This window comes from Oreochromis niloticus, linkage group LG13, assembly GCF_001858045.2.
Source record: "Oreochromis niloticus isolate F11D_XX linkage group LG13, O_niloticus_UMD_NMBU, whole genome shotgun sequence".
Classification (NCBI taxonomy): Eukaryota; Metazoa; Chordata; class Actinopteri; order Cichliformes; family Cichlidae; genus Oreochromis; species Oreochromis niloticus.
Window position 1 is genome coordinate 18,011,649 of NC_031978.2, and position 24,215 is coordinate 18,035,863.

Here is a 24,215-nt window from a genome sequence, read left to right on the forward strand (position 1 = left end):
TTTAAGGGAAACTCTGTTTTGCTTTATTGAAATGATTTATGTCTGGTTTGAATCTTTTAAGTTGTTGCAAACAATAGTTAGAAGGAAAACAATTCATTTAATACGGTAAAAATTGAACAAGATGCGTTTTGTTGGTCCGAGTTACACAAGTCATTCCAGACACACACTCCTATATCTTTTGTTTATTCAAATCAGCAATGTATAATCTTAGTTCTCTAATCCAGAACAAACATCAAGAACTTCAAAGCAATCTAACCTGACTGTTTTAAATAGATCAGCTTCTTTAGATTACACAGCTCTGTATACAAGAACTGCGTTCAGCTGACATCATCTCTGGAGAAATGAAGGGGGGAAAAAGTTTAGCTGTTGCCTCCATTAACAGCTATAATTTTTGGATTTCTTCAAGCACAAATTGAAATCACATCATTGAATTTTAGCCATGAATGTGCCCTTTTGTGAGTCCATGGCTGTTGTTTAATAATCATGCATGGCAGCTCTGGTGCTTTGCCCTAAGGGAAGCTGATACTGAATTTGATCAAACAGTACTACACAAACAAAGGCAGGAGAAACAACGAAACAAAAGACAGTTATTTTGGTCCTAATGGTTTAAATCAAACAGTGCTGAAAATAGATAAACATCACAGACAATGAGACAGAAACACTATCAAGTTGGAGAGAAACACCAGAGTGACTGTTTAGTGAAAGCTACCTCATTGATTATTCATAAATACACTTTACATTTCCACAGGAATATGAAATAAATCCCCTCATGCCTTAGTAATAAGTTTTATTTTGGGGGACTTTTACAAGGCGCAGTAGCAGACTCTAAGGTGAGCGAAACCATAGCAACAAACCAGACATATATGTATTTGAGTTCCACTAGCTCAGTGGGAAGCTATGAGTATGTGTCTCTATGTCCCAGCAGACTGTTTCAAATACGTGTCCATCTCAAAGCAGCTACAGCTGAAAGACATGTTGATCATTATTTAAACAAGGTTTCAGAATTGAATACAGCATCAACATCACCACGACAGCTAATCATCCTTTAGGATGTCTGTGTAGGTTCTCAGTCATGCAGATCATGGTACTCTAAGGAACTTGGAAAGAAAAGCGACTTTCTTGATGACTTCTTCTTCTTCATTTCTAAGACCAAATGGTGGGGAGTCCCAGGTATTTAAGCCCTATCGGGAGTTGTCGACCCACTATTGATCATATGCCTCATCACATGAGACAAGATGTGAAAGAGAGTGGGGGTCATTATCAGCAGAGGTTTTGGGTAAAGCCACTGTGAGACCTCACCTTACCCTATCATGTGACTTATTGAGATCAACTGATGCAAGATGTGAGTGGGCATTAAGGTGTCTGGGAAGGGATCTCAAAACTGGATTGTAGGTGGCAGATAGTTGGTGTAGTAAGCCACAACCTGTGTCCAAAGATGGTGGTTCACAGTGGACATAGATGGCTTCTTTCACTCCTCTTTCAAACCATCTGTCCTCTCTGTCCAGAATGTGAACATTGGCATCATCGAAAGAGTGACCTTTATCCTTAAAGGTGCAGATGTACAGCTGAGTGTTGTCCTGTCAAGGTGGTTCTTCTATGTTGTGCCATGCGTTTGTGGAGTGACTGTTTGGTTTCTCCAGTGTAGAGGTCTCAGCACTCCTCACTGCACTAAACAGCATACACTGCGTTGTTGAGTGTAGGTTTGGGAGTTTTGTCCTTGGTCTGAACTGATTTTTGTCTGAGTGTGTGGCTGCGTCTGAAGTACACTGGAATGTCATGCTTGGAGAAGACTCTCCTTCTCTGATTCCTTCTCTGAGTTTCTCTGATAAACCTGCTACATTAGGGATGATCTGTTTCTCCCTATTTGGTGTCTGACCTTCTTTACTGTGTGTCTTTGCTAATTTGATGAAAGCCCAATTAGGATAAGCACATTTAAGAGCTATCTTTAAATGTGTGTGTTCCTTCTTTTTTCCTTCCGGCTTACAGGAAGCGTTTTCTGCCTGGTGTTGCAGGGTCCTGATTACTCCAAGTTTGTGTTCCAGAGGGTGGTGGGTGTGTGTGGGCTTCTAGTAAACTTCAATGTTGATGTTTCCATTCTCCTCAGTGTGCACAGCACAGTCCCGAAATGGCAAACTGTTATTCTTTGTGTCTTCCCTGGTGAACTTAACGTTTCTATCCACTGATGTGAACAGTGAAGGTTTCTTCTTCTTGGGTTTTGATATTGACTCAGGTGTCATCCACATATCTATACCAGTGGCTAAATGCTGAAGCCAACAGCATTACTTTTCACTTCCTCCATGTAAAGGTTGGCTACTGTGGATGATACAGGGGAGCCCATGGCATATCCATGTTTTTGTCTGTAGAAACCCTCGTTGTATTTAAAATATGTGGTGCTAAGGCAGAGGTCTAACAGTTTGCTGATCGGGGGTAAAGCTGGTTCTGTTCTCTAAGGAGCTGTATTGCTGTTTTCTGACTATTTCTACTGCCTCAGTTGTAGGTACACAAGTGAAGAGTGAGACCACACCAAAGGACACTCTGGTTTCATCTGGATCCAGTGTAAGTTTCTGGACCCCACAAGGAGATCTAGGATGGTGGCAAGGTGCTTGGAAATGTTGTAGGTGACTGAGTTGATACTGTTAGGTCTGAGTGGGACTTTGTGTATCTTCAGAGGTTCATATATACAGGGGGTATAGCATCCCCTGGGTACAGGTGGTGGTATGTAGGGCAGTCAGTGGCTTTTTCCTTTTCCAGTTCTTGTAGGCAACTGATGACTTTCTTTTTGTAGTTGCTTGTGGGGTCTTGTCTTAAGGCTTCACAGGTGTTGTTGTCACTGAGGAGTGTGGTAATTTTTGTGTGATAATCAGATGTGTTTAAAACAACATTGCACCTCCGTTTGTCAGCTGGCAATATGTGGATGTTTTGGTGTTTGCTCAGGGAAGTGGCAATCCTTTAGGATGTCTCTAATTAGCATCTAGAAAACAACAATTATGGCTGGAACTGTAGACTGCATCCTGTTGCTAGCATTAGCCAAAATGGCTTAGGTTAAACTGTCCTACACTTTTATGTTGAACTATTGTACTGCATATCATGCATATTGTAGTTCAATATGCTGATCTAGATATACATGCTGCATGTCTGACTTACTATTAGCTGGTTAACCAACCCTTCCTTTGCTAGGAATTGAACGTGATTTATTAATATACAAAATTCAATTAAGCTATTTGGCAATTACACTCTTATAGCCCATCACAGCAGTGATAGGAATTACAGCAGGACTCCCTGGACTCTAAACGCTGGTGGTGGGGACTAGGATGGAGACTTGGATGGAGCCTGAATAACATGGAAGAGGAAGAAATGAAGAGGAGGTGGGTTGCACGAAGGCATTGCAAGGGAAAATGACAGATGAACTGTGAGGTTTAAAATACGTGGAGTGGTTGCCTGGCAAGAAGCAACCTGCCTCCAAACATTCACGATCCCATTTAGAATGACTGCAATCACTGATTGCAATCTCAGGCAGAAAGTAAATGTTTGCAAATAACTGCCATTTAATTTATGAACACAGATTGCCAAAAGTTGCAACCAATCTGAGCCACCCTGCATCAATGATCATAACTTGTTAGCGACACATTTCTTTGCAATAGGGGATTTGACTCAACGGGTGGCCAGCTAACTATATTACGATTATATACTCATAAAAGTGAGGCTTATTGTGTCATTTTGCAGTTAAATCACTTTCCTGAATTATGAATTTCTATTTAAAATCTGTGAGGTTCTGGTTAGACTCTAAATCTAAACAGTGAATGAGAATTTCTGTTCAAGGTGTTGGTAGAATTTTCTGATTTATCTTAGATCATCACCACATTATCAAGTAAGTGCCAACTTTTCCTCATTAAATTGCAAACTTATAGCAGCAGGCTCTGGCTTTCTGTCATTTTATGGCAATCAAACTTGCTTTGAGGACAGCAGCTGACTTTGAGTGGTCGCAGACCTGGTCCCCATCTTCAAAATAAGCATTTCAAAGGCAACAAAATTGCAAGTTAATTCCACACATTTTACACTGACCATTTTGGTTGTGCACCGGTCTCCAATTACTGTTTTCTCTAGCATGAAGGTAAGCTAGCTAGCTAGCTATATTTTATCTGTGGTAGATTGCTCTGGTGATGTTTATGACATTTATGCAGATGAGCTATCATTGGCTAACATCAGCCTGAAGCCTGCATAAGAATGATTCGATCCCTAGCACCATGCATCCATTCTCTTTCAGGGTCAAGGGGGGCCTGGAGCCTATCCCTGCTATCATAGGGCAGGATGCATAAATCTACAGCCATGCTAATAGTTTTCTACTCACTTCTACTGCATTTGTCCAGATGGGCGTCAGTCCTTTCATTGTATTTCATTCTTGCTAAAATTAGCTTGCCTGCCAAGCTAAAAAGTAGCAGCTGTAGCAGCTGGCTAACTATAGCTTGCTTCACCTCCTCTGTAGCAACCTTGGCCTCAGACCTTCCCATGGATATCAGTCTCCAAAGAGAGTGAGTCAGGGAAAGTCTATAATCTTTTGGCACATTGGCAAAAAAAAAAAAAAGTGCCACATTGTGCACTCTGAACACCAATCCACTATGAGAAAATAAGTTTTGTGAATTTAGGATTTTGCAACCAGTAATCTGTTTACAAATCCAGCTTCACGTCAAACAAAGCTTTGGATTAAAGCTAGACAACATAAGCACTCAATAACCATGCAGTAAGGCTCACATGTTAACACTCTGACTCTGTACTTCAACGGGAAGGGACAGCTATTCTCTGTGTATGTGTGTTCTATTTAAACAAAGCTGAATATGTCTTTATATGGCAGTGCAGCAGTGTGCATATGAAGACCTAGGCAGGAATCTGTTGACTCATCTTTCCTCCTTCCCTCTGGCAGTGGGTAGACTGAGGAGCCACAGTTGTCACCACAGCATACAGTGAGAATAGTAATATCTGGCAGGACAGCGGAAAGCAAGGGAATGCAAAATACAATTTGTGGCATCTAAGTGGGAAAAAGATGAAGTGTTCGTGTCAGTCTCTATCGAAATATAGATATAGAGAGTCTATCACAACCATTGCTTGTCGTTTGTCATTAATGTGAGCATGCCAACCTTATGCCTTCATAGTGCCTTGAGCAACAAGCGTTACAATGGAGCTCGGTTCATGACAAACTCATTTAAATCTCCATCGTCTCTTGTCTTATTCCATTCTATTTATTCTTACAAGAATTTACATAATAGCAGTCCTTCGTGGAGCCTCTGACTACCTCAAAGTGGCAAGGGATTCCATTTGTTGCATGTTATTATCTTCCTCACTGCTAAATTAACTGTATTCTTGCTCATGTGGGATTACATGCACAAAAATGCATCCTCTCTACCTTTCTGTATTCTGTTTTGACCTCGCTCCCTTCCCAACACTCGCTCTTCTTTCTTCCTTTGCAACCTCTGTGTCGGATAGCTCAGAGCACCTCAGTAATACTGATGTGTTTCCCTTGATCTGAAATTTATTACATGAAAATCTTTTGTATGCCTCTGGCATGTCATTCTATCATCCCAAATGTCCTATTCAGTTCTATTGTAATAAAGCTTATGCGTAAGTTCAATAAGGAAGCTCTGTAGTCATTCATCTGTCTGTTTCTCAGGTGTTGGCGGCCACTTTCCCACACTGCCGGCCTTCTTCAGGCCAATTAGCCTTCACTCCACGTATTTTAAATCCCACTGCGCATCTGTCTTTCTTCCTTGCAGATTCAACCCACTTCCTCGCCATCACCGCCTCTTCCTCATCGTTCAAGCCTCCATCTTCATCTCCACCAAAAGCATCTAGAATCCTGTCCTAATCTTTATCACCGCTGGGATTCTGTTCTGCTGTGATGGGCCATCAGAGTCTAAGCGCCAAATACCTCATATTGAATTCTATACGTCAATAAATCATGTTCAGCTCCTTCTAATGATCTCTCCTTATTGAAATATTTTTAGCCTGTCTTGGAATGAATGCATATTTCTATGCAGATGGATTATTTCTTTGTATTGCCCCATTCAAGCCCTTAAGTGCGACATTTTATGTTATTGAAGATTCTGCATTTTATAACAAGGATGTTTCCTATTTCTTCTGTTTGTACTTTGGCTCAAGCACGACATAATTGGGAACATGCAACGTTGTCAGCCTCTTTCATGTATCTGTCTGCCACCCAGTTCTTGTTATTTCTCAGCAAGAAGAAACAAAGGCCTGGATACTCTGAATCACAGCTTCCTCCCCTCTGTCTGTAATAATTAGCCTCTTCCTTTCTTATAATTCTCTTCATCAGCTCCTTTCTTTAACTTTTCTCTGCAGGTGTAAATGTGGCTATTCACTCAGAATAAGCATTTTCCTCCTAAATGTCTGCTTAGAGTTGTGTTACGACAATGACATGTGAATCTCCCATATACTAGCTTAATATGCGGGAGTTACCTAGCCAGCATTGACATCAGATATGAGAACATCCTCTTGCTTTAAAATGGAAAAGTCTTTGACTCAGATCTGATTGCTAGCAGAACCAGACCAATTGCTGAGAGGCCAAATAGACACCAAATAAGCCAATGGGTTCTTACAAAAGATTGAGGATGTGTGGCAGAGTGAAAAAGACAACTTGCTGAGTTTTATTTCATTTGACTGTCCAAAATGTTGGGAGGCATTTGAGAAGATGTTTATTTGCTTTTATAGATTCCAAGTTAATATATTTTTTTGGTTTGAATGTTCTCATTTCCTGTCATGTTGGAAGAGAACAGGATCTCTTTGACTGTCTTACAGACCAATTCTGTGCATAAGTGTGTGTGAGAGAGATTCTCAACTTGTGGTTAAGTCAATAGGAGAAGCGTGTTTGCAATGGCACTGAGCCCAGATGTGCTGGAGATACAAAATACGGCATGCATGAGCGCAAGTCGCATGCATTACACCCTTGTAGAGGTTGCATGAGAGACGCACAAAAGTAAAGTGAGAATCTGTACTGACGCTGACACTGTGAGATCCATACAAGTGGCACTACATAAACAAATCAGATAACTCGGACTGATTGCTTTAGGAATGCAAAGCTCATGGGAAATACAATCTGCTCCTGAAATTTTCAGCTCTGATATGATTACTGAAAAAGGGGCAGGACGGCATTTCAGGACAGCACAGTCATAAATCCAGTGACACACACATGCATAAAAAGGCACAAATGAAGACAAGACTTTCATGACAGCAACCAAGCACACCAACAAACTGATCTGTGTAACAGTGAGGATTGTCACAGTGCATTCATTTCTGAAAGCCAAACATAATGTTCGAGCACAGTGTTATTCAAACTGGGATGTTAATAAGTGAATGGGGACTAAAAATCCTTAGTGCTTATTGATTTTGTCCATTCACATGTCATGTCATGTGCAATGTACTGGTCACTCTTCCACAGTGCAGGTGATGATTTGATTAACCTGACAAGTCAAAACCACTTTAACCAAGAAACCCTGACAAAGTGTTTAATTCTACCTTAACACTGCAAGTTTAAGGACATGGGAAGAGAAAAAAATATAGCTGATGTTTTCTCAAGTTCTTATTTTCCTTTTCATTGCAGGGTCAGTATCACCATCTTCAACATTTCACAGCACAGGGTCCAAATAGAAACTGGCAGTTCTGGAGTGAGGCAGAAACCAAGAATGTTTTGCTGAAATAAATATTTCATGAAATACGAAAAGTGAAAAAGGCAATATTTGTGTGCGGTCAGTGTGTGTCTATGTACAGCACTATGGGTCATTATGATAATTTAGGGCTGTGGCAACGTTATTATTTTCTGCTGAAGTGTCGATTTAGACTCACACTGAAATAGCAGAGTGAGATATTATATGAAGACGTCTTCTTTCATTACTTTCTCAATATGAATAGGAATGCATATGTTCAGCCACGATGGAAGGTTTAATGTAACAACCCTGTAATTTTTTACAGCCTGCTTATATCCGCTGGAAACCCAAAAGACAGCTCAAATCCCAATACCTTTCCTATCTCAGTCAGCTTAGCATATCAGTACGTATGTGTCAATCCTGTGATCAAATATAAATGCTCACGCATGCACAAAATAGCCGTCACAGCTGTCAGCAACAACATCACATATCACCTCAGCCCCACCTTCCTTCTTAGCAATGGCACAGCATAGTTTGTTTATGTTAGTCTATTAATTCAGTGCTTTAGTTCAGCATGAAATTTCTCAATAACTATCCTATCCAGGATTGTGTGGCTGTATGCTAGGAGTATTTATGGTTCACTAAGCTAATCAAAAGCAAATACTGTAATCGATTTAGATGTGGCCATCCAATTCAAGATCATCTAATGAGACTTTCCAGCTGACTTTAGTCAATCCAACAGTCGGGAATATGCACTGCTTAAAAAAGAAAAAAATATAAATAAGGTAAGACTTCATCACAGGTCATTACAGATCATTACAGACGATATGCAAGCAGCATAATGTTTGCCACAGATTCTTTGATGTCTGTCAAATGTGCTCAGAGTGCATATGCTCTCATCTATAAAGAAAGTAAGGCACCACTGGTAGACCTGCCAGTGCCAGTGTCTGCGAGTGAATTCAACTTGAGCTGCACAGTACTGGTCTGTGAGCACAGGTCTCACAAAATGTGGGATGTTGAGCTCTCACGTGCCTCATGGAGTCTGTTTGTCTGAAAAATGCTCAAGTAGCCCATCAGAGGTCATCGTGGAGGACTCTGCCAGGGCTCCTCCTTTACTTCCTTGTACTGAGGCGTAGATACCAGTCCTGCTGGTGTGGTCCATCTCCTCCACGCAATGATCCACTGTCTACCACACACAAGTGTTTGGGGAGTCCCCTCATCTTCTAGGATTACAATCACAAAGGATACAATAAATAAATAAATCTGCTCCTATTTGTGATTATTTAGGTTTAAAACTGTATCAAAATTTAGCTTTGTCATGTTGACAAATCAGATAACGTATTAAATATGCATTAGATATTCTTTTTTTATGTTTCTTCAAGATTTTCTAAAGTCACCTGTATTCTGGTGTGTGATGGGCATTTCTTCCTGTTGCAGTGTAGGAGTTTCACTGCTATGTATTCCACTTCAATATGCACATAAATTAAATATTTACACTAAAAGCCGCATCCGCTGAATAATAGTGTGTTTCAGCTCAGTCATATGGTGCGGTCAGCGTGCCTAATAATATGTACATGTGACTGAGCTTAAGATATATCAGAGACTGTCATATGGAGAGCACACGCACAGATTCACATGCAAACAAAACATGTGAATGTGGATATAAATAAACACAGCCCAAAGGAATCTGTGCCAGTGTGTGATTAGATACGCATCTTTTCAAGCAATCTGGAGCAAGCAGTGGGATCTTGGCAGATAATATTAGTTTTGCATAATTTTCATTTTGCTCGAGCACTCCTGTCTTATTTTTGGATTCTGTTTCCATTCACAAGAGTTGCTTGCTGTTGTGTCTTTCTAAATATAATGTGTGTTTGCATTGCCTGTGTTTGATTTGAGGGAGTTGAGGGATGCAATGTAAGCCTTGGAGAAGTCGTTCATTTCAGCACACTGCAGTCATGGTGTCAAACAAAGTTTTTTTACTCCCTGTAGTTCTTCATTCTCTCATTTTTATCTAAACAAAAACATTTTCAGTAGCACAAACATATAAGTCTTTATCATGCTACCACATTTTAGTTGCGTTTTTGAAGTTTAAGCCAACCTTCTAAATAATTCACCTCAGGTAAGACCTTGGTGTGTCCATGACCTGCAAGAATTTTCTATTTCTTGAAAGGAAAAATGCAGCAATGCGGTGCATCTGAATGGGCTCTGAATGAGAAATGTTGAATACGAGTATATCCTGATGGTGCATTTGACATATGGACTACAGTATGATTCATATCTCCATCATAACCAGTCTCCTTTAATCAGATAGGAGTATAAGCACTGCCTAGATATGAAAACAGGGTCAGTATGACTGAACAGAAGTATTGCTGCATGCTAGCAGTTACGAGTGAGTCATCTGTTTAAAAGACAAACAAACAAACAAACTTTGCTGTAATATTCCCAGTGGAATCACTTTACCATTCAAGGTTATGATCTAATACCCAATGACCATTTTTATCATCATTATTATTAATACTCCACGCTGTAGAAACAGGACAGAGATATAGCGTTTGTTGGGTATCCGGAGTGGTCACAAACAGAAGCAGCAGCCAGGACACTTTGTTTGAATTATTGATAATCATTGTAATTATTAATATAGCCCTAAAATAAAAGGGGGGCAAAAAAGGAAAAACTAACCCAAATAAACTGCTGATGCTTCAAAATAACCTTCGTTTGCTTTCTGAAACTGTGACTGAATCTGAAAGCAGATTATTCTGGATAAACAGAAATTCAGATGGAATTAGCATAACCACCAGTGACCGCATCCCGCCGTGAGTCTCCAGCAGGAGCGCGCGCAGTCACGCACACACACGTGCACGCGGGCGACCGCTTACCGGCGGGCTGTAGTTGCGTTGTCCCAAACAGCACGCGCAAACGGTTGCCGTTTTCAGCACGGGACAGATCCCGCAACCCTCTCACTGCAATATGGCGACAGAGGTAAGGAAATTCTTTACATTTTCTGTGAGTGCTTTATGAAAAAAGCTCTAAGATGTATTGTGCACCTCCCTTTGCTGTTTTTCTAAGAAATGCAGCTTGAGAATTGCCGCCTTGTAACTGAATGTCTTACCTTTTGTGCCTCCGATTTCTGTCTTATCGTGGTTCGGGTGAACGCTGTTTTACTTCAATCAAATCAGCCGACTGGATCTTGAGAGCTGTGTGAATTTGAAGTCGTGTAACGTTATCCTTACGTCAGGACATTTTTTTTTTCCTTCCCCAGCTTCAATTTCTTCTACTTTAATCAGTGTTTAGAAGCTGTGACTAATATCGTCTGATAAACAAGTGTTTGTTTTCCTTTCCCCCTCCAACACAGATACTGCTTTCTCGGGCATTGCCTGATAAGAAACAGAAACCAGTATCACTCAGAAAGCTCCAGTAGGCTCAAAGCGGAGGAGGCTGATGACAGTGGTAATGATGATGGAGCAGTCAGCACCATGGACAGGGACAGCATAACCATGTCTTTGCCTTGGTCATACTTTTAAATCAGCTCGATAAATCTTTATCCCTGCCACACCCTTAACTCTCCACTGTCAGACTTCCTTCACGCCCACAAAAAACATGGAAATTATTTATTCAAGAAAATGCAGAGATCCCATAACTGTTAGTGTCATCGGTTAGTATCACAGAGCACAACTGCTGGATAACCAGCCAACTGCGATGAATTATCAAACCCCAGCCTTGTGTGTAAATGATTATATGTTTGTACATCATGTAAAGATATATGGAAGTCAAAAATACATTAAACAGACACACCATGCTGTGGGACAAATTAAAGTGTCATTTTCTCAGTACTCATGGCTCAGACTAAACACATCCACAACCCAACTACATACATACTGTAGTTTTGTGACTATATGTAGCACAGTTGTGATGCTATTGCACTCAGAAAATCAGTCACAGAGGTACCTGCCAAAATACCCCAAAAGCCATCAGGCTGAGCAGCACGTCTTCCCCTCCGTCACTTTGCATCACCATATTGGTGAAGACATTATCATAATCATGATCTCATTAGAGGAGACAGCACATTTGGAAAGGCTATATTCATACAACAATGTGTTTGCATGCGTGTGACTGTGCATACATGACCATCTAACTTATTTCTGAGTGAAGGTGTAATTCTTAAACAGTGATTCTGCAGGTGAAGGTGCAGGGGATAAGAAGCTTGGCAAGATCGATGCATATATTTTTTTCTGAGCCTGCAAGACCCTGGCAGAGTGTCCCTGACTTCCTTTGGTGGTCTGCCAGTATCCCTGTCCAAGCCCCATCAATTACACACAGACACACACATGCCTACACAGGAACACAACATGCACATGCACTCAAACCCATGCAGTGTATGCACCTAGGACAGATTTAATGTCCAAAGCCCATCAATTATCCATGCCATATTTAATGCGAACAGGCTGCTGCAGTTTGTAACCATCGGTGATATGAGTCTGAGATGAGCACCACAGTTTGCTTCCTATCCATCTGCCTCTCAGCCTGTCTCTACTTCCCTGTCACATATTATATTAGAACTCATTCTATGACATTTATTGTTTGCCAAGTCAGCAAACGACTGCATTAAGTGTTGAGTAACACTCAGCTCATTCTGCAGACTGTTTATGCTGCATGGACGCTCTCTGGATCCATTAAGTCCACTACTGCCAGAGTTTCCTCACAGACTGTAGGTTTTCTCCAGCTTGAGTATGACACTGTTAAGAAATAATGTGTAAAAGCACTGAAATCACCACAGAGACCTGCACAGACTTAGCTCCCCACTGAGAAAAGAAAAACAAAGTTGTCCTTTTTCCTGAAAATTATTTCTTCTGTAAGCTTTGGTCCCACAGTTGCTGTTCTTCGACCTAGATGTCATGACAGTCTCACAGTTTTGTCAACAGTGTCTAAACATTATTGATTTATAGACCTCTGGATAACCCAGCTTGGCAGCAAGCATTAAAAACTCTGCTCTCAATGGCAGAGAATCACTTATATTATGAAGGGCTCAAAAGGGAGCTGACTGTAACAAAACATGCTGAAAGGCTGCGGAAAACAAGAATGAAGTTTCTAAATCTGGATGCATTTACTGTGCTGTAATCGTCTGTGTACCATTTGCAATGCCTGCCCACTGGCAGCACTCACCCGTGTCGTCTGTATGTGCTCCCTGAGTCGGAGTGACTTAACTAGGAAACACGTCAGAGCGATGAGGCTCACAGATCTACAGATGCAAACTGCGGGAATTAAAGTGTGGGTTTGATTCAGCATGTAGGACTGAAAGAATATGACAGAGAAAATATGATATTTTTCTTAGTTTTTTTTGTCTGCTCAACTTGGCAGAGTATGCTCATAGGGTATGAAAATGCTCTTTTTTTGTTCATCGTATGAAAGTCCTTCAAGAAAATTACTCACAATAAAATTGAAATGAACTGCGTCTAAGGGGACGGCAGTTTATTATTTAGTAATTTAGGATATGTCTGTCATTGCCATGCAGTAAAGATTAGCTATGTGGTTTTTATTCATCCTTGTTTACTTGATGCAGTACCTTTCTATGCGCTTGTTACCTGGTGAGGCACGTTTTTCTGAAATCTAATCAGTGTGCAGGCAAAAAATATTAAACATAACGTAAAAGATGGGTGGGTGGAAATAGAAGTCAGACAGCGTAGCACCATGCAGAGCTTCTTAACAGAGGCCTGTGTGATCAGTATCACACTTTAACATTGGTGTCTGCTTCTGCACTATATTTAGAGGCAGGAATAGACCAGATTTGAACCCTTGGCTCCCATAAAGGAGAGGAATAAGCAGTCTACCAAGAAAAACCTGTTTGTTTTCAAGGTTTAAATATACAGAGATACTTCTGCATTTCATATCACCACCAGAAGACTAAGAATGTTTTTTTTGTGTTCAGTAGAATAAATGAAAAAATTGCTGTTTCATCAACTGTAAGTAACTCTCGAGTGAGTATAAAACTGTCATAGATAACGAGTCAGAGCCATCCACCAGCATCCTACTGGTCCAGTTGCTCTTACTTCTTCTTCTTTTGGCTGCTGTCTTTAAGGGTCAACACAGTAAGTCATCAGCCCTCATCTCACCCTACCCCTAGCATCCTCTTCTGCAACACTAACCTTCCTTCCCTGCATCCATGAATCTTCTCTGTGGTCTTTCCTCTGTATATGTCCAAACCATCTCGGCCTTGCCTCTCTAACCTTGTCTCCAAACTGCTCAGCCTGAGCCGCTCTTCTGATATACTCATTTCTAATCCTGTCATAACGGTCACTCTAAAAATCTTAGCATCTTCAACTCTGACACCTCCAGCTTTGCCTCTTGTTATTTCGTTACTGATACTCACTTAAAACCATCCATAAAAACAGGTCTCGCTACCATCTTTTAAACTTTCCCTCTCACTCTCCCTTCTGTCCTTTTATTACAAATCACCCCTGATACTCATCTCCACCAGCAGACTTAGTCTAGTAAATGCAGGTCATGAAATATCATGAAATATGGCAATGAGTTTGACAAAGATGTTTTATTAGTCTGATTTCCCAGTTTGACGACATAATCATGATTATTGATGTCACTCAGTATAAAGGAGTTTTGGCAAGAAGACAGGTTAAAAGGTTAAATATGTAGCCTCTTATAAGGCTGAAATTGAAAGTGTTTCTCCAGCTTTAATCTCATCGGCCTCAGTTGCATGGAGTGTGAGATTGGGATACTGTGAAGCCTCATGTTTAGGCAAATCACAGGGAGGGAGACTCCCGCCTTTCTTCTTTTAGTGTAAGTTATGTGTAGTAGAGAAATGTAAGGCAGAGGTCAGTTGGTCAGCACGGGGCCAACTGTCCTGCTGGCCTGGATGTGACAGTGTGAGGCAAAGCCAACAAGGTTTACTCAGATGACTCGTGACTGGGTGACTGGACTGCTCCCAGAGAAACTGTCAGTGAAAAGATGGTGTTACCCTGGTATTCTGAACAAGTGTTTAGGTATTAGCAGGATGAAAAATCCAATGTTTCTATTATTTTTTCAATTAAAACCACAGGATAAACATTGAGTCACTCCTTTACAGTGGTGTTTTTTATGTGAGTTTGTTTGCATAGTAGCTTAATAAGTTGCAATGTTTTAAATCTTGTTTATTTCATTCTTTTTCCATTTTATTTGTCATTTTATGTTCTTCATTTCCACTATTAAAGATTTTTTTATTTACATATGTGTTTAAATGCATTTAACCAGCCCTAGTATATGCATTTAACAGAGACTTTTCATTTTGTTCTTTTTCGATTAGTGCACCACATCACACGGGCCACTTGACTGTTTTATTTATATAACACAGTTCATTATGCATAAATTCAATGTGCTTAACACAGAAGATAAAACCATAAAAAGCTGTGTAGGTTCATAATGCTTTAAGGCAGTGAAAACAACAAAATACAACTGAACACACACAACCACACACACAGCTAATGAGGTAGACACGTGTGAGCAAAGAAGGTTTTGAGTCTGTGTTTGAATGTCAGTACAGATGTAATTGATCTCAAGTCAGCAGACAGTAGCTGAAAGCACCCTCAACATACTTCCAGGAACTCTTAAAAGATCTCTACCTGATGACCTGACAGGTCTGACCGGGTTATAAACAATGAGCAAGTCAGAGATATACTGGCGGGCCAAATCATTGAAAACTTTGTGAACTAATAGAAAAAGAGACCTTTTGGACCAACAACAAATATTTCTGCCTTGTCTCCAGTCAGTTCTAAAAAGACATCTAACTTATGTACATGCATGCAGTGCATGTATGTATAGCATCACATTCACATGCACACGTTCATAAAAGACCGACTAGCGTGATGTTAATGATTCTCTCTTGTGGCCATCTGATTCTGACTTGGATAAATGATGCTCAGCTCTGTGCTGAAACTGTAAATTGCTTCTATTAATAGTAGGACTTGTTGTTCATCATGATAGCCTGAAGATAACACTAGAAAGAGTAAGGGCTCCGTGTTGGCGAGAGACAGGGAAAGCAAAAAAAACCCAAAACTGTGTGTGTGTGTTTTGGGGAGGGGGGGTGTATTAAAAGCTCTGGCTGTGAGATGGATGACTGTGGCTGTTAGCAGACAAAAATAGCAGCTTGGATGCTATTCCTGCTCGTGAGTGATAGACCATATATAGAGATGAAAGGCTGGCACTGTACTAAGTCTGGCTACAACCCTGTTGCCAAAAAGATGCAGTGTTTTTAAAGTAATTTGAACTTGATTATTTATCAGTAAATACTATACTTAAATACTAAGGTCTATAAGATGAGCTATCTTGCTTGACGTATTTCAGCTCCTCAACAGTTTGTCTTCTTTGTCATTTTTTTTAATGATCCAAACTGCAGACGTGGAAACATCCTGATATAATATCAGTAGAATGTGCTTTAGCACTGTCCATGCTGACAGAACATGTCCACAAGGCAGCATCTGTTGCTCCAAAATCTCGATATATTATTTAGCATTCATAGTGTGCACAGATGTGCAAGCTATCCTGTCCATGTGAACTAATGCACCATGCCATCATTAAGGCAGACTTTTTGAAGTCTGCACTGATAACAGGCTGGAGGGCCCTTTCCTTCTTAACTCTGAGGATTCACCTTAATTTATTTTAAATTATCAGAGGCTTAGGCAGGACAGTAGTGTTTCCTGGATATTGTTCATATATTTCCTGTTCTTGGTTACATGTGTTTTTACTTGACTTTGTGGATGCACTGACATGGTTCTGAGACGTGTTCATGAGCCACGTAATTACAACACGAGCATGTAATTAAAAAATGAATGTTTTAATTAGGTGTAGTTCCAGCTACTCAATATTGTCTGTGACATTTTGCTTGATTTATCATTCACCACATTACTGACCACAGATAATGAAATCCATGAATTCTTTGCAGTTTCATGCTAAGAAGTGCTATTGTTAAATTGTAACCAATCTAACTATTTCCATCTGCTGCCTTTCCATTTCTGGCAAAGATTTTTAGAATGACACATCTTTTCAGTCTTTTGTGGCCTCCATTTAAACTTTTGTAAATTTTTTAGACTTTTTAAAACTCAGTTTCATTAAATATGCTCTCTTTCTACTATTTACAAATAACTGCAAGGTTGAAACGATCTGCAAATTGATTTCTCTATTGACGTATACACTGTATCCCAAATTTTTGGAATGTCTTTCTCTGCCTCATGCATGTACAAGCATGTACTTGGATAATATATAGGTCACAGTGACACTGCTGTAACTGGCCAAGCCTTAAAAAAAAGAAAAAACTTAACAGCTGCACAAATGTTTAGCATATCATGTGAACCATAGTGTTTTTATAAAATGATTTCAGGTTCTGTCTGAAGTGAACACAACCTCATATTTCCCACCTTATTTTCTCTCCTTCTCCCTGCCTTCTCCTCTTCTACTTTTATTGTATCCCTAATTACCGTCCTCTTGAGGACAGTAATTTAGATCAGCAGGGGACAAGTTTACAGTGCCCCACTTGCTTGTTGCTGTATGCTTTTAATGTAAATGACTGGGTGTAAAACATACTGTTCACCAACAAAGTGCTGTAGAGAACAGTCTTTTAATGTTACAACATCAATTTAGCCCATTGATGTTGGAAGACAGCAATGAGAGTGCCAGCTACTTTAAGTCAAAGATGTTGGTGCATTAACGTCGCGACAGTTCTTGAGTTTCAAACTTAAACTTAAATTTTATTGTGCAGCAAAAACCTTTTTACACTTTCCTTTATGCAGTCCTGTGAAAAACTAAGTACATTCCATGATTCAACAGCTTTTAAAGCCACCTTTAGCAGCAAGAACTTGAAGTTTTGTTTTTTTTTTCTTTTGTGTGACTTTATCAGTCTCTCACATCATAGGAGAGGCATTCTGGCTCACAGTGTTGCTTCATTTCAATGAGGTTTGCAGGTATTCACTTACACACAGCTCTCATAAGGTCCCACTACAGCATTTAAGTCAGATTGTGGTCTGGACTTTGTCTGGGCCATTGCAACATCTTGATTCTTTTCTTTTTCACCCATTCTGTTATAGACTTGCTGCTATGCTTGGGATTACTTTTCTGTTGCACGACCCAATGTGAGCCAAGGTTTAGCTGTCAGACAGATGGCCTCACATTTAACTAATACTTTGGTAGATCAGAGGATAGAGGAGGGGATCCTGTGGCTACAAATCAAGCTCAAATCATCAACCCTACACCACCGTGCTTTACAGTTGGTATGAGATGTTTGTGCAGATACGTTGTTTATGTTTTTGCTGTCATCTAAACTCCAAAGGACATTGTTCCAGATGTCTTGTGGTTCGTTCAGATGCAGTTTTGCAAACCTAAACTGCACAGCCATGTTCTTTTTAGAGGGAAGAGTCCTCTTCTTGGCAACCTGTCCAAACAAGCCAGTCTGGGATGTAGCTCTTGGGGGGGTATTATTGGAACATTGCGTGGTTGATCGTATTCCTACCCTTACCTGTGACCACAAGCTGTGTGTAGTGACTGAAAGAACAAGGTTGTGGACATAAGACATTAGCTTGCTGCAAAGAGTTTCTGAGCTCAACTTTAGAGGCAGATTGAGGAGCTCAAACATATATATATATATATACTACATATCTTATCTTATTATATCCATAGAGTACTGTACATGAATTGAAATGTATTCTTGACCACAGAATTCATTTCTCTGTTTTTTTCTGCTGTTTTCTAACTTCTTAGTTCCACAACCTTCAGGAGCTCCGACACAGTCCATCGCTGGTCACCAAGGTGTTTATACAGAGAGACTACAGTGAAGGAACTGTGTGCCGATTCCAGACCAAGTTTCCCTCAGAGCTTGACAACAGGGTGAGTCCAAACACACTCACATATCTAGACAAAGGCAATATAACCCCCCAATTCATATAACTCTAATTTGACTGATACAGAAAGATTGATGGCCCATACTGTAGACTTGTCTGTTAAGCTAAACTTACAGGTAGATGCAGATACACTTATAACAACACTTATACACATGGGATGCTTCTTAAACCAGGAAACTTCTCATTCCTGCAATGCTGGTCCTCAAAAGCAAAGAGCTAATACTTGAAATGCACACGTTATGCATAATAATTACAAGGGCATCATCCACAAATGGATGCAAACGTCTGTTGTATAAGTAATATATAATGTTTCTCCCCATCTAACATCTCTTGAATGTATGCAGGTGTGAACAGTTAAAGTAAAAGTAGATGCCTTAAAAGACTGTGTGAGAGAATGTGCTATTTATTTAAAGAGCAATTTTACTTTCTTTACCTTGCTTTAATTAGTGAATGGCGTTATGTAGGAGTATTATTGCATATTTGTCTAGCAATTTGCATATGAAGCAGACAATCCACACAAAGAGCAGAGCGAGAAAACATCAATTGTCATCAATTTACTGCAAATGTTCTCTGTCAGATGGAAAAAATACAATGCTGTCGTAGTTATAAGTAATTGTTCATCAGGTTTTCCATAATCTGAAATCAAAGTGAGTTTTTTTTATTCCTTGACAAAATCGGAGTATTTGAGGTTGAGCAGAATACAGGCAGCATATTTGGCAGGCCAACAGAACATATTTCACTTGTGCCATCCTTATGACCGGTGTTGCTCTTGCCTATTTCAACCTGTTTGTTTTTGTTTATAAGTAGATTGAACGAACTTTACTTGAGGAGACGGTGAAGACCCTTAACTCTTATTATGCTGAGGCTGAAAAAATTGGAGGTCAGTCGTACCTGGAAGGATGTCTGGCTTGTGCAACAGCTTACATCATCTTCCTCTGCATGGAAACGCGATATGAAAAGGTAACAAGCATGTAGGTACACCTACATGCACACAAAGCACACAAAATATTACATTTTGGGTGGAAATACTGTATAATCACAGCGTTTTTGTAACTTGTCATGTTTTTGTTTCAGTTTGCTGCTTTTTATAAAGGTTGTAGCTTTAAAATTAGTTACATTTAGCCTTTTAAATAGGAAAATACAATTGTTATTCCAATAATTGCCTTTAAGATCTGTTGTAGATAAAACAACAGACTTTTGCTGTAAATACAACCATTCATTCAGTTTACTGCACACTTGGATTCAGCCACCATCTATTCCTCAGGCTTACTTTGTGAGTTTTGTTTTTATGGAGTTCAGTGAGTGTCTTCTATACCTGTGCCCCTTTTTAAACCTGAAACCACATCTTGAACTAGAATGTGTCTTTAAATTGCAGCACGAGACAACCTGTATTGCACTCTCTTCTCTGGGTATTGCACAAGCATAGCGAAAACGGCATGCAAACCCAAACACAGTTCACTAGTGATAGCACATTATTCATGCTGCACGTATCCCACATGCCTTGGTAGGAGACTGAGGAACCTGGAAAAATAAACAGCAAAAGATGCACACAAATGCCTCAGTGGACAGAGCCCAGAATTTCAGAATGTGAGATGACGGTGAACCTTTTAGTGTGCAATGATGAACTCCACTTACAGAAGTGTTATTTTCTCCTCTATGTGTCAATTTCTATTGAATTCAACTCTTTCCCACTCAAAAAAACATTAAGCATCTTCCGGGTCTTTAAGAAGAGAACACACAGTTCTAGGAGATGCAATCTCTCTCTCTCTCTCTGTCCACCAGAGTTTAAAACTCACTCTAAAGGCCACACAAGTGTGCCGCTGGATAAGGCATGGCACGCCAGCTGACACTTACCTGAAGTGCAACCAAGATGCCCATCTTGACAAAGGACAGGTGGTTAAAGCTCCGCATGGCTGTCTGGCTGCTTGTTAGTCACTGAAATGGAACAGGAACACACGCACACATAACACAATCGCATAGGCAGACACAGCGAGCATGATTAATCCTCTTGTGATTTTGTGTGTACCCGCCGCCGTTTTAGATAGAACTGGAGCTGCATGAAGTTTTCAGCATTCCTCTCTGTTCTGATCTCTGTCACCCGCGGCATTCATCTCCCTTGTCTTGTTGCATTTTGTAAACATTTCTTTATCAAAGCACTACAGAGGTACTGGGAGCTTGACCAAGAAGTACAAAAGGACTTATTGCTGAGTTGAAGCCATGCAGAAATGGCCTAGTCTGAGACTCTTTTCATCTCCCTGTCAGCTGGGTGCTGCCCCATTAAGATCCTGAGATTCTATCAGTTTCTCAGGAGAGTTGTTTATTTGCTTGCTTAACTCAGCCATCTTGGCTGAACGACATTGTGACTGATGATGATAAAGTGTACCCACCCAAGTTGATGCTGTGTGTTCATGTGCGTCCGAGTCCCACAACACAGCGCTGGCAGATCAGGGTGCAGATTCACTGGAGTCCCTTGATGCTTACATCTCACACCATCAAAGAACACTGATTGCTCCCAGCATGTCAGAACAGATACATGTGCGTAAAAACATTCACAAGACTTCCCTCACGCACACTTTGTGCCCTCCATCTCCTACTTTTCTTCTCGTATTATTGACAAGAATGTTGCTGAACGTACAGTATGGGGTTCTAAAGGACACGTGTACACACGCATAAAATCCTTTATATTGCATTTGGTAGCATAAGCAGGGGATTGTGCGTATGCTGTCACAAACACAAAGCTTTTCCCAGAAGGGCTGTCACACACACATGCCAGTACAACACAGGCACAGCTTGGATACTTGACTGTCATATTGTTACGCCGAAGAGGATTGAGCTGCCCCGAGAACTCGCTAGCAAGTGAAAGGATTGGCCTTTTCCCTGAACCACAGTAAACTGATTAGTCAGGGCTCCTCTGTGTGTCTCTCTGCCACTTTACCGCGATGCTTGATTCTCTTGGAGTTTGTAGAAAAGGAAATGGTTTGTGTTGCGTTAAGAAATGTGTGGATACCTTATGAGTCAAATATTGATTGCTTTGTGCTCAGCGCTATTTCACATGGATCTCACTGATTTAAAGAACAGCGGGGCAAACCACTGAATTTCGATGGCTTCAGTTCAATTTCTTTTCACTGAGAAACCCAATGTCCTAATGTTTTCCAGACATTTTATTGCAAAAGTATCTTTTTCCAATGGGAGACAAAAAATATTTCTTCTGTTGTTTAGTCTCCACTAACAAGGGTCACTGTATAAACAGCTGGGCCTGCAGCTGTAACAGGCCTTTGACATACTAGAGGAGCACAGTGCTCAGTGAACTGCTCAGTGTTGTTTTAATCGCTCTAGGCTGTGTGCTGCAATGACCTTTAGCTAACTCACAAAAAAGGATGTGAATTTGTCATGTTCAATAAAACCATTTTCACACGCACTGCAGCTCGGAAACTTTGAAGTCATTACTCAGCAGAGCTGTACTTAGGAATGCAAATGTCCGAATCAGCAGCGCTGGACATTACAGAGTCTGCACCCTGCCAAATATTATAAAATCTGTGCAATGCCCTTGTTAAAACAGGGCAGGTAGTAGTTGGAAGAAGTTACAGCAAGCAAATGCTTCTCCTGTCTCCTCCTCAGACCTGAGGAATACACTAAAATGCGCAGCATCTCTAGAAAATCATAAAGAATTTAAATAAGCTCTCTTTAATAGAGTTGTACATATCGGTTAACGTGTGTAGTGGCGGCAGCTCTGTGGGTGCAAATGAGGCACAGAGGAACACGGCGCTGGCCGACATGACACTGGCAGAGTTTAGGCGAGCCGTGGTACATCAGCATGATTTGTTCCCATGGAGGCATAGCTAAGGCTGAATAAGCCGTTCTAATGAACCCACTTTAGCTAATAGCTGTCTGTTTGGCATGACTGGCCATCAGTCTGCAGACATTTGGTTGCTATCAGCAGCATCGCTGGAACAACATTCAGTTCTTAGGTTTCGTAGACACTATTCAAATCTCCAGATAAAACGGTTTGTGTGCAGTTGCAATGAATGAGAGAATGTATACAGACATGCTTGTTTGAATCTGTGTGCCAAAGCATGGCCTGAACCGCACAGATTCACTCCACTGCTGCTCTGTGGTTTTCGCACAGTTGCTGCAATGCTCACTTGCAAAACCGAGAAAAACGTCCACTGCCAATGCAATCTAAATAAACTGTCCACTTCATATTTTAGAGCCTTGACAGTTAACCAAGGCATGACATTTAGCCTTAAAGAGAGCCATCTTTTGAATTAGGAGCTCAAGCTTCCAAATGGAAAAGTTCAAAAGGAGAAAAGCTCATACTCATCATTTTTAGTAATTCAATTCATGCAGATCTGCTTGACATGAGTGGCTTGGAAGTATGCAGAAAAAATAGCTGCTATACTTGGAGCATAATGGAATTACTTTGAGTTTGGATTTTAATGCTCAGGAAAAATAAAGCCAGGCAATGATTTGAGAGAGCTGGTGTCATATGCCGCATGCTCAGTATGCGCAGAAGGACTGCAAATTAATTTTCATATTTTCCACTCAAGAAAACACTAGAAGAGGTTAAAGTAACTTGGGCCAATGTAACCTCTTTTAGATACCGTGTGTAACACTGAACGCATCCTGAAAAAGTAGTCTGCAGGTACTGGATCTCAAGTCTCTCTGATTATTTTTTTATGGGAGCCTGATTGTCCTGCTTGGGTTTTCATCTTACCTCCAACATTTCTAATCAAATCTGGATTACCTCCAGAGGTACTTCAGTCCTGTTCTAATACCTCTCTGCCCCCCTTGTTTTATTCCAGGTGCTGAGGAAGATATCAGGTTTCATCCAGGAGCAGAATGAGAAGATCTACGCTCCTCGAGGTCTGCTGCTCACAGACCCCATAGAGAGAGGAATGAGGGTTGTATCCTCCTCCCATATATTACTGTAATCTCTGTGCAACAAATAGATAGTGGATAAAGCCCCAGACAGGATAGCTCAACATTTATAAGACAGTTTAAAGATGCCGTGGAAAGACATTGGTTAGAATTATTGAAACTGATGGAAACATCTGGATTTGATGCAGCAAATGGATGAAAAAAACTTCCTCATAAATTACCATCAGGATGCCCATGAACAAGACACTTAAAGTCCAGCTGCTGCAGAGCAGCTGTTCAGTGGCCAACTATTTTTTATCATGAGTAAATCTTAAGCAGGGCAGCTCTGAAAAAAACAGAAAGCTCTGTACTTTGATATGGAAATATGCAAAAAATAAAAAATAAATAATATTAATGTGGTCAATCGGAAGTAAGGTTTTATATCAAGGCCTTTTCAATGATTTCCAAGTTTTCATGTGGCTTTTCTTTTATAGATGAATTGCGACATTTTCAGGAGTGGACAGCACTATATCTCTTTTTGACAGCTGGACTGATACCAGCACAGACACATGGAGAGAGTGAATGTGTCCAATAGACCATCACACAGTCCTGGCCCACACTGGCCCAAAGGAAAAAAACGGGCTCCAGGTCAACCCATTACCAACTCTTAAAAGACTGAGTGGTTATGCAGAGAACGAATGGTTGAAATTAAAAGGTGATATTAATAAATGAAGCAGACAGTCTCAAAGGAGAGAAAACAATGGAAGCAAAGAAACCAGAGACATACAGAGAAAGTTATTACCAATAAAAAAAGAAGAGGCCTACAAAGAAA

At 40.4% G+C, this 24,215-nt stretch overlaps 1 protein-coding gene and 1 long non-coding RNA gene across 2 annotated transcripts in view; one reads left to right on the plus strand and one right to left on the minus strand.

The window, feature by feature from the left end:
* LOC112842004 (uncharacterized) lies at window positions 1-11,535 on the minus strand. Its single transcript, XR_003213564.1, has 2 exons — window positions 10,762-11,535; window positions 1-8,875 (listed from the first exon to the last, which is right to left on the minus strand). It is a non-coding gene; the product is annotated as an uncharacterized LOC112842004 (long non-coding RNA).
* The window catches only part of golga7bb (golgin A7 family, member Bb), a 20,518-nt gene continuing 6,777 nt past the window's right edge, over window positions 10,475-24,215 (plus strand). The window contains exons 1-4 of the mRNA XM_003451977.4: window positions 10,475-10,631; window positions 18,387-18,512; window positions 19,334-19,486; window positions 23,329-23,430. Of these exons, the coding sequence (XP_003452025.1) occupies window positions 10,620-10,631; window positions 18,387-18,512; window positions 19,334-19,486; window positions 23,329-23,430 (393 nt within the window). The 5' untranslated portion in view covers window positions 10,475-10,619. The remainder of the gene's footprint in view (window positions 10,632-18,386; window positions 18,513-19,333; window positions 19,487-23,328; window positions 23,431-24,215) is intronic.